Source organism: Protobothrops mucrosquamatus, unplaced genomic scaffold (assembly GCF_001527695.2).
Source record: "Protobothrops mucrosquamatus isolate PMUCROS unplaced genomic scaffold, P.Mucros_1.0 scaffold8, whole genome shotgun sequence".
Classification (NCBI taxonomy): domain Eukaryota; kingdom Metazoa; phylum Chordata; class Lepidosauria; order Squamata; family Viperidae; genus Protobothrops; species Protobothrops mucrosquamatus.
The window spans coordinates 896,791-912,323 of NW_015386395.1; the positions used below are offsets into that span (position 1 = coordinate 896,791).

General features: G+C 41.0%; 1 protein-coding gene across 1 annotated transcript; it reads right to left on the reverse strand.

Annotated features, from left to right (window-relative positions):
- Positions 1-11,762: 11,762 nt before the first annotated feature.
- On the reverse strand, positions 11,763-12,830 carry FUT2 (fucosyltransferase 2). Its single transcript, XM_015810225.1, has one exon. The coding sequence runs from the start codon at positions 12,828-12,830 to the stop codon at positions 11,763-11,765; it is 1,068 nt and encodes a 355-aa protein (XP_015665711.1).
- Positions 12,831-15,533: the final 2,703 nt, after the last annotated feature.

The window sequence follows — 15,533 nt, forward strand, 5'->3', positions numbered from 1 at the left end:
GATTCCGGTCATAACTGTAGCCATAAGTTGAGAGTTACCTGTAAATCAATTATATTTAATAACTTTTCCACTTGCAACTTTTTGGAGAGTGATTCTCTGCCACCCCAAACAAAGAAATAGTGTGATGATTGGTCCAGAAAATGCTGTACAGGTAGTCCTTAACTTATGACCACAATTGACCCCAAAATTTCTATTGGTAAGTGAGACAGTTGTTAAGAAAATTTGGCCCTATTTTATGACCTTTCTTGCCATAGATGTAAAGTGAATCATTGTAGTTGTTAAATTAGTAACACTGTTAAGTTAACCTGACTTTGTATGTTAGAAGGTCATAAAAGGTGATCTCATGACCCCAGGACACTGCAACTGTCATAAATATGAGCCAGTTGCCAAGTGTCTGAATTTTGATCACATGACCATGGGAATGCTGCAACGGTCATAAGTGTGAAAAATGTTTATAAGTCACTTTTTTCAGTGCCGTTGTAATTTCAGTTACTAAACAAATGGTTGTAAGTCAAGAACTATTTGTACATCCCTTCGGTTTATTGTTTCACATAAATAGGCTTGGTACAAGGAATTAAACAAAAGAGGAATTAAACAAAAGGAATTAAACAAAAGATTTCACAGCAGTGCATTTCCTGAAAGATAACCCAGAACTAATTCCCTCCATAGTGCCATGGATCCATTGATTTCTCATGTAGTAAAAAAGTTAGGATGACTAGTCACTGGTTAAGCTTCTGTTTTGGGGATGACATGACCAGTAGTGACTATAAGTTCTCCCTGCTTTCATCAATATGACCAAAACAATGTCACACTACAAATTCCCCTAATTTGGGGTGTCGTATGTGTGTGACATCATCATGGAATGGAAAAGGGACAGAGCTTGCATCACAACGTCAACACACTGTTTGAATCACTCTGGCACCCTGCTAAATGTCTATGGAGAATCCCAGTCATCCAGATCATGGTTGTCCCTCTTTTTCAAGAAACAACTGGATCTTCTTTATTTTTCCATGAAGAAAGTTTGCTTCTTTCTCCCTCTTTTTGAAAGTCACTGAGGTCACTTGGAGGTTTATCTGTGCCCCCAGGGTCACCTAAATAGTGCAAGTGGGTGTGGAACCTTTTGGGAACTCCTGAAAGGACTCAGGTGTTCCTGAGGGCACAGATAAACCTCCAAGTGGCCTCAATGACCTCAGAAAGAGGACTAACGACCAGATGACTGCAAGGAATATAAATCTTTCCATTCCCCACCATTCAGTCAGAACTGAAGAAGCTTCTTAGATGAGAAGCGAAACATCTTCAAGGAAAAACAAAGAAAGTCCAGTTGCCTCTTGAAAAAGCGCCTTTGGGATTAGCACCTTGCTCTTTCCATAGATGTCATTGAGAGATACTATACAGCACGAGTCCCACGTACAAGCTTGAAAAACTAACCAAGCAAACTATGGCAAACCCATTCTACAGCTATTCTCAGTTTATTTTTCTCCTACTTCCTTCCCTTTTATTAGATGATTGTCAAGGTAACCAAATCCTTTCTATAGTCCTAGGAATATGCTATTTTTTCATTTTGTGGGATAGAACAAGAAAAAAAAGTGGTAACTATGACCTGATGAATAAAATTTCTCATGATCTTTTGCTATCCCTCTGACGGAGGCCAACAGCCAAATAAAATATACCGGGGTGAATATGGACTTTACTATGAAGAAGAATCTCAAAAGTGTTGAGCTAAAGTTTCTTCCACCGTAAGTCTCTCTGCCTTTATGAGTTGAGTCCAATTGCACTTTGAATTCCAATTCAAGTTGTTGCAGCTTTGCTCTTGGCTCTGAAATATGCTTGTCTTCTTTTTAATTTTTTTATTTTTTATTAAGGAAATAAATTAATACATTAAACTGACCGGCGATACTATCTACTACAATACAAAGATAATACTTTTTCTGTATAGTATCCTGGTCGGAAACCAAACTGAAATAGGCCCGGGGAATAAGTAAGTTAAATTAAATAAATAATGCCTCCAGGTCCAACAGTGAAATAAGCGTGCCTTCCTTTTGACCTTATTCTTGCCTAAGGTTTTATTATTATTATCCCCCATGACCTCCTTCTATAAGGAAGATAGATTAAAATTGGATTTAAAAAAAAAAAAATCACTCAAAGTTTTTAGGGTTTTTTTTTTTTAGTGTGCTCTGAGACATGTTGTTTCATTTGGGTGCACTCAGGCTGTATAATGTGCTCATTACTTCATCAACATGTTTTCATGCTCTGAATTCTGAAGGAGAGGAAGCTCTTGCAAGCATCACAGGTTTTGCTCATGATATGGTATAAAAAAGACACCCCCGGCCCATATCACTACATACTTGGATTCAATTGTCTTCTGAAACCTCCACCCTTTCATCTTTTTAATCTGTCTATTGGCAGCATAGATTAAACCATTGGCTTGAAAGAACAAGAAACTGGATTCCAGTTGACATATACTATGGATTACAAGATTGGACTCCAAGCCTTATTGAGTAGGAGTCTTCATGGAAAAGAAATAGATTTCAGAGAGTGTGCTCTCCAAGACCAGAATTAAGGATTTGGAAAGCTCATAACAGCAATTGAAAATCTGAGCACCACCTTATTTTACAAGAGATCTCTTGGAACATTGACACAAAAATTTGACACACAATGCAGCACAAGATGTAGCTCACTAGCACTATGCTTTATCTCATCCAAAATCAGCTCAAAAAGTTGTTGTGGTAGAATAGCAATAGCACTTAGACTTATATACCACTCCATAGTGCTTTACAGCACTCTCTGAACAGTTTACAAACATCAGCATATTGACCCCAACAACAATCTGGATTCTCACTCTGCTGACCTAGGAAAGGTGAAAGGTTGAGTCAACCTTGAACGCTGCCAGGATTGAATTCCTGGCTGTGGGCAGAGTTAGCCTGCAATACTGCATTCTAACCACTGCGCCACCACGGCTCCTAGAATATGTTTAAAAAACATGTTCTTCTGAAAACTGTGCCCCAAAAAGAACAAATATGTTTTCAATAAAATAAACAAAAAAAATGAACCAAGGCTTATAGTGATTTGCATATCTGGAGTTTTAGATATCAAACAGATGTATGCCACATAAAGATTTATAAGCAGAAGATCACTTCAACAGCTCATTAAAAATAAACCAGCCATGGGGATGACAAATCTAATTTCTGCACAGATGACAAGTCTTTAAAAGCCCTACACTGAGCTCTCACCAGAAAGCTGTGCCTTTAAATAACTCAAATATATAAATACATTTAACCCTAAACGTGTAGCTGAGCAATGAATCATGTATGATTGAATGGAGAACAGAAAAATATAATAAAATCTGTTACTGTAGCTTTACAGAGCACAATTTTTTCATCGTGTCCGTGATTTACGTCTTGGTGACTGATGGCCCAGGAACCGCTTCTATTTTTCTATTACACACATGTGCACACATACACACATATTCAGACATTCTGTAAGGATTCAGGATACTTCATAAGAAAATGAATGAATGTACCAGATCTAAAAACCAGCGTTATTTTTGGGAGGGTTTATATATGCAGTATTATAAGTTTTAGTTTAGGGAAGAGGGAAGAAAGAAGAAAGAGAGGGAAAGAGAATGACATTAACAAATGACTAAGTAAAAAAAAAAGTCCTCTGAAAAAATCCTCCCCATTCCCACATTCTGAATTGAACACAGAACATCGAATAAGGGAGCTCATAGCACCTTTTTGAGCTAGAACAATTTGAAAGACAAACTTCTAATCAAATATGTTTAATTATACTAACCAGTCTGCTTGGATCAAACTTCTAAAAACTCATAGTACTGTTCTTTGTGCTGGGCAAAATAATAATACTGCATTTTTTTCTCTACCTGTTCTCATTCAATTTCATCTAAGAGATTTCCCCCCCCCCAAGTTTTTTAAAATGAACTCATATCTGAACTCTTGAAGAAAAACTGTGAGACTTTTGAAGAAGACTATGAAAATTATTCTAGCTAATGTCCCAAATTACAGTTGTTGCTTTGTTCTGGAAATTAAACTCACTTTTCTTTATGAGTTCAGCTACAGCTGTAATTTCCTCCCTGTTCCTGGGTGACTTTCAGAATGAAAAGGGTCACCCTAGTTAAAGCCACATTCAACTCTAACATTGACCTTCCTTATGGATAAAGAAGTTCATTGACCCATCTTGAGCTACACAGGAGAACATCACGTCTCCTGAGGGTAACCAACTGATCGGGCTTCATGAACATTACAGGCCTGGTTAGTGCAGAGGTGCACAGGTGAAATCAGAGCTGTTAAGGGGCTATTTTGCTTTTGCTCAGGGCTGCAATCCAGATTAAAGGATCCCTAAATGATGGCTGCTTAGACTTTACTTGAAGAGAAACAACAAAGGGGAAACCGACTGATTACTATAAAAATGTTTCTTCTAACATTCAACTGAAATTTGCTTTCCAAAGACATGTGTATTATTCCAGTGTGTTTTGTGACAATAGATGACAGGCTCTTGCCGTTTTTATATGACAATGCAGATATTTGAAGAGAGCTATTTTATGGCAGCATTTAAAATGAACAAACAGGCACCCCATCACACAGCAACAAAAATCACAATCCCCCCACAAGAAACTGGACCACGTCTCAACAACCACAGCCAGCCAGCCAAACAACCTGAAACCAGGCCATGACTCAGAGGCAACCAAACGAACAAACACCATTTGTATCACAAAGATGATACTTAAACACCAAATACTGTGGCCCAGCAACAACACCAGCCAATCAAACAGACCAAAACCAGACCATGACTCAGCAACATCCGGACAAATAACACGCACACCAATTTACATCACACAAAAAGGTATTTAAAGGCCAGTGCTCTGACAGATGAGAACAATTCAAAGCGCACTGAAGATGTCCCCCTGAATGGAGATGAAATATTTGCAGCCAAATCGCCAAGCTTGGATATCAAACCAACAGCCCAACTACCAACCTGAGTTACTAATATTCAAACACATTACAGAGCTATTTTATATTTATAAAGTTTTCAGATAATGTTTAGATAACTTGATTAGATTTTTTTTAAAAAAAGATAAAACTAACTGGAGCTTACAGATTATAAATGAAGTGGATGTTTCCTTATCTACCATCCTGCCCTAATACCAAGCTGATTGGAGCTCCCACAATCTGTAGGAAAAAACTTCCTGTGGTCAAATACAATCTGATGTAGAAAGGCAGTTATATTCTTGAGTCATAAAGAAAGAAAAACAAAACAAAACAGGATTAAAAAGAAGGCACAAAACCATTCCACAGTTAGCCATTAGATCAGAGTTCTGCAACATTTCTGGCTCTGCGGACCAGCGGGTGGGGGGAAGAGGGGATGGTTCCACGCAAGCAGCCAGCAACCATGCATGCAGCTCCATTTGTACAAGCGGCATGCATGCATGCCTGCCACTCACTTAAATGGAGTGCTCGCATGTGCTCGCCCACTGCTTGCGCAAGTGAGGATGCATGCGTGTGCCACAGCCTGGTTGCAAACCCCTCATGGCCCACTATTGGGCCATGGCCCACAGGTTGCAGACCCCTGCATTAGATGGACTCAATGGTATTATGATGTTGTTGCATCAGCTATTATTAGAAATTTTATATGCTGTCCTTAAGCTTGAAAATCACCCAAGGCAGTTTCTTAAAAAAAATCCATAAAGCAAGGAACAACCTGGTGCAATAAAATCCATCATAGCTCAGGCAGTTCAACAAACCAAGTGAGAAAAGTGCTGATCCCTGAAAGCAAACATGCATAAAGTAACCATGGATAAAACATTTAAAAAAACAGATATTAACTAGAGAGGAACTAGATTCAAGATTCTCACAAGCCACATCTGAGATTTTACTGGACTGCCTGCTCCATTGATATTTCAGACTATGCACTTCTGTTTTAAGGTTTGGCAATCAATGTTTCTCCAGCCACTGTGGATTATTCAACAAACCATGGTTTAGTGTTATGTGAGTATTGCTGCTATTAAGCTACTGTTAGGTTTTGCTCCCAAAGGTCTGGGTTTGATGGTAGCATCCAAGAGGAGCCTCCTTGATTAATGTTTTCACTAACTAGGAGTTTCTTTGATTAATGTTACCAGTAGATAAAAATGTTTTTGAAATAACTAAAACAGGCTCTCCATGAGGAACATAGAGTCTGATAAGAACTGGTTCAAACTTGCCAAAGATGAGGATTTTTTCCCATCGGTATATTAACTTGAACTTTAGTTATTTGCAAACATTGTGAGAACCACACCTCCGGAATATGAAGATACAGTACGTATTAACATAATACTAATATAAATATAGAATATTGTAGGGTACTATGGAATGTTAACTTGCTACATAACTAAAGTTACTGAGCATGTGTGCTACATCAGCATGTGTAAAACAATGTTAACCAATGAAACAACTCATTCCAATCTCAATATGTTTGAACTGTATATAAAATAAATCTCCACCTCTTTTCCATGAGTGCTTCTCCCTACTTATGTAAATGAATAAAGAGATTTTAATCTACTTTTCCAACTCGGGTTTTATTTGGGCAAGGCACACCAGGCTAATGGATCTGCTGACGTTTATGACTAACATCCCATTTCTTTGGGATGCTCCCCCCCTCATTTTTGATAGTTACTCTGAACATGGGTGTTTTCTTGCAGATTTTTCATTACCCTACTAAGTAACATCATCAGTGCTGGAAGGGGGAGAGTTGACTTTATGAAGAACTGTTGTGCTAGGTTTGCCACCAATCATATTGTGAAGTTCGCAGATGATACAACAATACTGGGCCTTATTCAGGATGACAAGGTGGAAGCTTACCGCAAGGAGGTTGAGGGGTTGGTGAACTGGTGTAAGGAAAACAGCCTAGTTTTAAATACTGGAAAAACCAAAGAGATCATTAATGATTCATCTGTGGAGATGGTTACCAGCTTCAAATTCCTGGGTATGCAGCTAACGAGTAGGCTGACTTGGTCGCTCAACAGTGAGAAACTGGTGAAGCAGGCACAGCAGCGCCTGCATTTTCTGCATCACATGAGAAAAGCACATCTTCCTTCCCCTGTCCTGACCACTTTCTACAGGGGGACGATCGAGAGCATCCTGTCATACAGCATCACAGTCTGGTTTGGAAGCATCACTGCTTCAGACAGGAAGGGGGTGCAGAGAGTGGTGAGAATGGCCGAAAAGATCATTGGCAGTTCCCTCCCTCCCATCCAGGACAGCACAGAAGCGTTGCTTGAGCAGGGTCCGCAAGATTATCTGGGACACTACACATCCTCTTCACAACCTGTTTTCCTTGTTACCTTCTGGGAGGAGGGGGCTTCGTGGTATCCGTAGCAGAACATCCAGATTCAGTCATAGTTTCATTCCATACAGCATTAACCTTGTGAACTCTCAAGCTTTCTCCTTCTGTTATATATTCAAGATGGACAGTATTTAATATTTATTTGCTACATATATGTAGGGGTGTGGGTCTATACATATGTTGTTCATAGTATGTTTAGGTGTATGTCATGTATGTGTTTCACTTTGAGAGCAGGCAACTAAATTTCATTTTTGAGGTGTGCCATTGTGCCCATAATAAAAAAATGATAATAAAGGTTATCTTATCTTATCTTACCATACAGTTTACATGCTGTAAACCAAAATCTACTCTTATACCACAACTATTTAAGGCAGGGGTGGGGAACTATGACTCTCAGCATGACTGGCTCAGGAATTCTGGGAGTTGACGTCCACAAGTCATAAAAGGGCCATAGTCTTTGGTCTAAGGAAACATCAAGTTCCAAGAATGTCATCTTCAGGGAAGGAAATCAGCACTGACAAGATGACTGATAGAGCATCATGGCGCACGCTATGCTGTTTTTGAACCCACATGCAACATTGATCCAACAACTGGACTTCCTTGGTTTTTTCCTTTGAAAATATTTCGCTTCTCATTCAAGAAGCTCCTTCAGTTCTAACTCAGTTTCCAGTTGCTTTTTTGAGAAAAAAAACAGCTTTGGGGCAACCATGACCTGGATGATTGAGCATCTCCATAGAATTTCATTGCAATGCTCCATCTGGTATCTCATCTAGTTTAACCTACTACTACCACTGACCCCAAAATGCTTATAGATCCCCCAAACTCAGATTTTGGCTTATACTTATGTTTCTCAGAGCAAATCCTGTCAATTCTTTGAATAGGCCAGGTCAGAAAACAGATCCAACAAGAAAGATTAGGATTCTAGGATCCAATCTGGGTCGGCACCAGGACCAGAAGAAGTTTTGTCTTCTGAGCTTCTGGACTCGTGCTGGAGCCCATCATCAGGGAACCTCTCTCTAGACAGAGTGTGTATTTATAGTGCCTGTTGTAAGTGGCCTTTTATACATTGATTGGGGTGCGTTAGTTGTCATTTGCTTGTGCTGCCCAACCCTCACCTTCTAAGTACTTTTGATAGGCTGGTGGTAAATCAGCACTCCTGTTGACTGACGAGGGGCCTGTTTCCCAGGCTTCAATCACTTCCCTGGCTGTTTTTGTGCTTGCTCGTCCAACAATCTTAGTAGCTGCAAAATTGAATGTGTGTCCTTGTTCATTGTTCAACAGGAGTGCTGATTTACCAGCAGCCTCATCAGTGAGGCCAAGGCTGGGCAGCACAAGCAAATGACAGCTAATGACTTAAAAGCCAGCCATCAACATACCCCAATCAATATCTGAAAAGCCACGTACAACAGGCACTGTAAATACACACATAGAACAGCACACACTCTGCTGGAGAGAAATTCCCAGAGGATGGGCTCCAGCACGGGTCCAAAAGCTCGGAAGACAAAACTTTTTCTGGTCCCGGTGACTGATCCAGATTGGATCCTGCAACATTATCTTGGGACACTTGTATTTGCCTTCATTCGTACTGGAATTCTACTTTCGGGTTATAGAGTATAATAACAGAATCTGTGGGCATGGCAAATATCTCGGAAGGGATCCTTCCTAGTTTCTTGATCTGTAAAGCTAAGCAGGGAGAGATTCTGTGAAATCTTGCAATAAAATAGAATTAGTTCATCTGGTTGGCTTCCTTTAGCAACTGCCTCACAAGGCTGATGCTCTCTCTCTCTTATACCCCATATGTTGCAAGTGAGAGTGCCAATAAATATGTTTTATTGTATCAAGCTATATTTCTTATACTATACTAAATTAGTTGATTAGAAAAACAGGAAAGAAAAGAGTAAAGGCTTCAACTATTGATACTTGTATGTCTACAAAAGACCATTTACATTTAAAATCAGAATTAATTCAACAAAGTATGACTTTGTTGAGATTAATGCCCCCTTTTTCAGGAAAAAAAAAGATTGCTGATTGTTAGAAGTGTCACTGAATACAAAAATTATAGGACATGATTTTGTATAATAACAGCTCCATTTTGGACAAAAGTTATTTCAATTATTAATTTTGCTTTGGAAAACTCACAGATTGCTGTTGATGTTCATCCATTGTGAGTTAAATACTGGAAGAAAGAATGGATGCTGCACATTTTTAGGTTTATAATTTTTTAAAAAATAAAATAAAAAATGATATTTAAATCTTGGAAAGCTATTCATTTTTCATCAGTCTCTCATTCTCTATCTTTTGATATTCAGCATCTATTTTAGTACTGGGGAATCCAAGCAGAACAATTTTACATTCACTTGAGGTTCCTCAAGTAATTAATTAGTATCACCCAATCCCTTCAACTTCTTCTAAAAGCCTCATTTTCCATTCTCCAAAACCTCTAATGTGTGTTACCTCAGATATAGCAAGAGAAATAGAATACATAGAGCAGATTTGAAAGGCTTAATAAAATGTCAAGAAATACTTTGGGATAAACCAATCTCAGCTTCCAGTTATATAAAAGTTTTTAAATCTAATTCATCAGCATTTACCTGGTCCAAATAATATTTGTGTGAGGCTTGGTTTAAAAAGAAAGAAAGAAGAAACTGAATTTATCAGCTTTTCTAAAATGTTATCCTATAATGCAAACTTTTTATGAGCGAGAGGGTCAAAACTATTGCGTATGTTATCTGTATATGTTTTGAAGCATTTAGTGCAGGTATTGAAACTAATCTCCAAATAAATGGGATTACCAGTCTTTCATAATTCAGTGGAAAGAAGAAAGCTGAGTCCAGAGACTAAATGAATTCTGAAACCTTTTATTCCAACAAATAACCAAAGTCAAGGGCTAAGATAATAGAAAATTAAATGTTCATTTCCCAACAAAGAATAGTAATTTATATACTGTACAGTAGTACAAATCATAATGGATGATCTGGGCAGAGATTTTTATAAAACAATGTAGATCTTTGCTTCAAGTAAGCATAAGGAATTTAAACAGAAAGCTCTCTTATACATCGAACTCAGAGTGACCCATTACTATCATAAGTTACAATGGTTGTAAAATGAGTCATCCATGGGACCAAAGTGATTTTATGATCTTCTTTGTAGCGGTTGTTGGAGTCATAAAACGAATGTCACAATTGTAAAGCAAGCACCAGAGCCATAAAGTAAATGCCACCATTAAAGTGTAAAGTGACCCCCATTGAGCCACTTTATGGGCTATAGGCCAGTTTTGCCAAAATCTGGCCAATTTTTGGCAAAAATGTGGTAAAATTCAGTCATGTGACCGAGGGATTCGGCAAACAGCTGTAAATGCAGGATGGTTGTTGCCCATCTGACATGCAGTTCAATGACCATGGGAAAGGGGAGGGGGTGTACCTGTCAGAACTTTGTAACAGAGTCATAAGTAGCCCTTGAGAATTCTGTCTTCACTTCACTAAGTGACTGGTCGTAAGTGCATCTTTTTAGTAGTATCTGATTAAACGTGAGTCACAACTGTTTGTTCCAGTTTATTTATCTGACCAATTTGTATGGCTCTGGATGGCTCACAACAACAGCACCCCTCAAAAAACTATAAAACCCATAAAAAGCAAACTAAAACCCAGTGCTTCAGTCATCCTCCTGGGATGCTCCAGCGACCATTCACAACCTCCCATTGCAGTCTGCCCCAGCGCCTGGGGGGGGGGGGGGGAAGAGCCAACACTTTATGGCCTTCCAGTAGGCTAAAAGGGTAGCAGTCTGCCAGTTCGTCGGGGGAAGGACTTCAGGGGTTGCCACAAAGAAGAGGGAGTCAAGCTATTCTCCAAAGCACCTGAAGGCAGGACAAGAAGCAACAGATGGAAACTAACCAAGGAGAGAAGCAACCTAGAACTAAGGAGAAATGTCCTGAGAGTTAGAACAATTAATCAGTGGAACAACCTGCCTCCAGAAGTTGTGAATGCTCCAACACTGGAAGTTTTTAAGAAGAGACTGGATAGCCATTTGTCTGAAATGGTATAGGGTTTCCTGCCTGAGCAGGGAGTTGGACTAGAAGACCTCCACTGTCCCTTTCATCATCATCATCATCATCATCATCATCATCATCATCATCATCATCATCATCATCTGGAAAGTTAAGGATTCATAGTTAGATGTGTTGTTGTTGTTGTTGTTGTTATTATTATTATTATTATTATTATTATTATCATTGTTGTTGTTGTTGTTGTTGTTGTTATTATTATTATTATTATTATTATTATTGTAGTTGTTGTTATTGTTATTGTTATATAGGGTAGGGACCACCATGGAAAAGCAGCTTCCTAGAGCCTCTTAAATGACAATATTCCAGGAAAGGACCTGGAGCATGCCTGCTCTACCCAAACATATGGGTGGGCAGATTCTTATGGATTTTAAGGTTGTACAGTTGATTTAGGCAGCAATGGAGAAAGATCAGCTGGGATTGCAATCCACTCAGGTAAGAAGGCTGCAGAGGGCTTAAAGACCTGGAGAAATGGAGAGTTTGGGAGGGTATAATTGGCCAAATAAACAGCCTCCCCACCTACTAGATAGGCAGCCCAGATGCCAAAAGTCCCAATGGTCATGATTGTGTGGTTGCAATGAGCGAGGAGAGCAAAGTCCTTTCCTGGATAGGTTTCCTTCCCATTCCCAGCAAAGTAAACATCCCCCCTGGAGGTATCAATGTTCTTCCTGCACCACTCCATCCCATTGCTGGTGACCACAAAGATGGGGTTGAGGTATTTCTTTCTGAAGTAATCCATGGCTTTCTCCAAGTAACCTTTGTCAGCCACCACACCTTTCCAGGTTTCAGGCATTACCCTCACATAATCCCCTCTTCGGACATGCACTCCAACATACGTCACATTCTGGCGTTCTCCCCGCATGATTTGGAGGTAGTCATTGGCCTCTTTCTTGATGTGGTCATGGAAAGTGAACTCCTTTAGAATTTCCTGGCGGAGGTGGTGATAAAAGGTGTAAGAACAAGGGTAGCCCCCCAATTCGACATATTTTCCTTCGATGTGACGATATTCCTCTGACATCCAATCATGCAAATAAACTTTCTTCCATTGGATCTTCATAAACACCTCAGCAGAGATCACAGGCAAAGTGATTTTGAAGATTGGTGATAAAGCTGAATGCATTTCTGGATGGATGTATGCTTGAAACCCATTGATCTTAGCTAAGGCATAAAGGGTGGCATATTGTCCCATCTGGTTACCAAGACGCCCAATGGAGTTCACTGTCCAGATACCAGCATCTATAGCCTCAGAGGACGAGGTAGAGTTAGGCGTGATGCGCTGGAATAGAAATTGTTCTACCAAGGAAGAATTGGATATGTTTCCAGTGGATGTGTAGTAGTAAGAGATCTTCTTAGGTAGATGAAAAAACATGGACAAAGAAAGGATCCCCAAAATGTAGAAGAAATATAACATGGAGGATTGGCTGGATATACCTTTCATTGTAACAAAAGAGAGATTCCTAAAGAAAAAGTAAATTGAATTCAATACTCAGGTGCGACAGTACACTGACACTTGACAGATCAAGTCTCCACTTATTTATTCAAAAGTAAGACCTGCTAATGTTGATGAGATTTACTTCTAATAAATATCCATTTGTTCAAACATGATATTTACTTAAAATGAAAAGAGAATGGACTTGCACAACTAAACTATATTATGTTTAAAACAATTTTAACCTTGTTAGCTTTTCATCCTGGTTTATTGAATAAAGTTTATGCAGATTGTTGGGACGTACATCAGAGATGGACAACACTTCCATTTTCAAGAACTGATGACTGGCTTGTCCAAACAACAACCTTGATGTTGATGATATCCACAGGAAGTGGTAGGGCTGACATTTTCCAGCCCACTTGGGGCATTTTCTAGGTATAAGGGTGGAAATGGGAAAGAGAAACTTCTGGAAGGCAAACTGTACCCTTTATCGCAGGGGTGTCAAACTGCCAGCCCATGGGCCGGACACATCATCCGGAAGCCATGCCCACCCCATTGCTGGCAATGGAAAAACCATCCCAATACGTTGTGCAATGTCACGTGACGTCGCGAGTTTGACATGTCTGCTTTATCATATCTTTCAACCTCCCTTCCTCTGATAGCTACAAAGTTCTTGCTAAATTTAACAGTATAAAATGGTCAAATTTCACCTTTGTTTTGAGACCTGGATTGGTTTGGGTCACAGGTCGGCAACCTGCAGCTCCGGAGCCACATGCGGCTCTTTGAGCCTTCCCCTGTGGCTTCCAGCCTCCTCTGCCATTTGCAGAGAGAGACAGAGACAGGCACTTGCGCTCCCCTGCTTCTCTCTCTGTCTATATATCTGTTCAATAACACACTCCTCGATCTCCGGGAGAGGTATAAATCAGCTGTTTATTGTTAAAAGGATTTTAAAAACAATAAAAGCAACTATTTACAATATTAAAAAAACAACTTAGTTTTCGCTGGTCCACTGCCAGCGTCCTCAGAGTGAAGCTTAGCGGGTGGGGAGTTCTTTTTGTAGACCTTGCTAGCCTAACTGATTACTCATTGCTCGTGTGATAGGGCCATCCCTCCTGGTTGACCGTAATTGCCTTAATTGTCCCGCCTCCTCTTTTTTGCACTCCAGTTCTACACTCTTTCCCCCTCCCATCCTTGTCAATCTCCTCCCTCCCAGTGCTGTTGCCGTTGGTATACTTTCTAACCGCTCCCTCATACTCGTTCCAGGCTGCACATTCAGATCCAATGCTCCAAAGGTCTTTCCACTATCACTCTCCTCCTTTCTATCCCATTTGTCTGCCCGTGATTCTCGCCTTTCACTGTCTGTCCCTGTTAATCCTCTTTCCTCCAGTTTCCTTCCACACCTGGGTGTGCGTACGCACACCCGTGTCCCATCCCTCTGCTCCATCTGCCTACAGCTAGTTGGGCTGTCTGCAAGCTGGTTCTTGAGCCCAGCCCCCCTCATCCTTGTGGGTCTTATTTCCTCCGATTCCCTTCTATATTTGGGTGTGCGTGCGCACAACCGTATCCCGTCTCTCTGCTCTGTCTGTTTACGGCCAGTTGGGCTGCCCGCCAGCTTGTACTTAAATCCCGTCCCCCCATTCTTACTGATACTATCCTTCCTAACGCTGTCATCCACAGGTTGGCAACCTGTGGCTCCGGAGCTGCATGCGGCTCTTTGAGCCTTCCCCTGCAGCTCCCAGCCTCCTCTGCCATTTGCAGAGAAAGAAAGAGGCTTGCACTTGCACTACTTCCCTGCTTCTCTCTCTGTCTCTGTCTCTCTCTGTGTGTGTCTTTGTGTTTGTGTTTTTGGGTGTGTGTGTAAAAGAGGGTAGACTCATGGTGTTCTCTGATGAGCTGAAAAGCTTTTGGGGCGGGGCTCCTCCCTTTGCTGCATCTCTGCAGGAAGTAGGAAGCAGGAAGGGCAGGAGAGAGCTAGCTAGCCCAGCTATGCTGGCTCAGGAATTCTGAGAGTTGAAGTCCATGAGTCATAAAAGAGCCGAGGTTGCCTACCCCTGAGCTTGTTGGAGAACAGCCTGAAGCCAGCTTGCCAGGTGAGCAGAAGATCGGAGAGAGGGAGAGGGGGAGAGAGGGAGGAGAGAAAGAGAGAGAGGGAGTAGGCAAACACAGACATACACACACAGAGAGAGAGAGACAGACAGACACAGAGAGAGAGAAGCAGGGAAGCGCAAATGCTTCTCTCTGTCTCTGTCTCTCTCTCCAAATGGCAGAGGAGGCTGGGAGCCGCAGGGGAGGGCTCAAAGAGCCGCATGTGGCTCCAGAGCCACAGGTTGCCGACCTGTGGACTATAGCATTAGGAAACATAATATCAGTAAGGATGGGGGGACGGGATTTAAGTACAAGCCGGCAGGCAGCCCAACTGGCCGTAAACAGACGGAGCAGAGAGACGGGATACGGTTGCGCGCATGCACACCCAAATATAGAAGGGAATCGGAGGAAATAAGACCCACAAGGATGAGGGGGGCTGGGCTCAAGAACCAGCCGGCAGACAGCCCAACTGGCCGTAGGCAGATGGAGCAGAGGGATGGGACACGGGTGTGCGTACGCACACCCAGGTGTGGAAGGAAACTGGAGGAAAGAGGATTAACAGGGACAGACAGTGGAAGGCGAGAATCACGGGCAGACAAACGGGATAGAAAGGAGGAGAGCGATAAT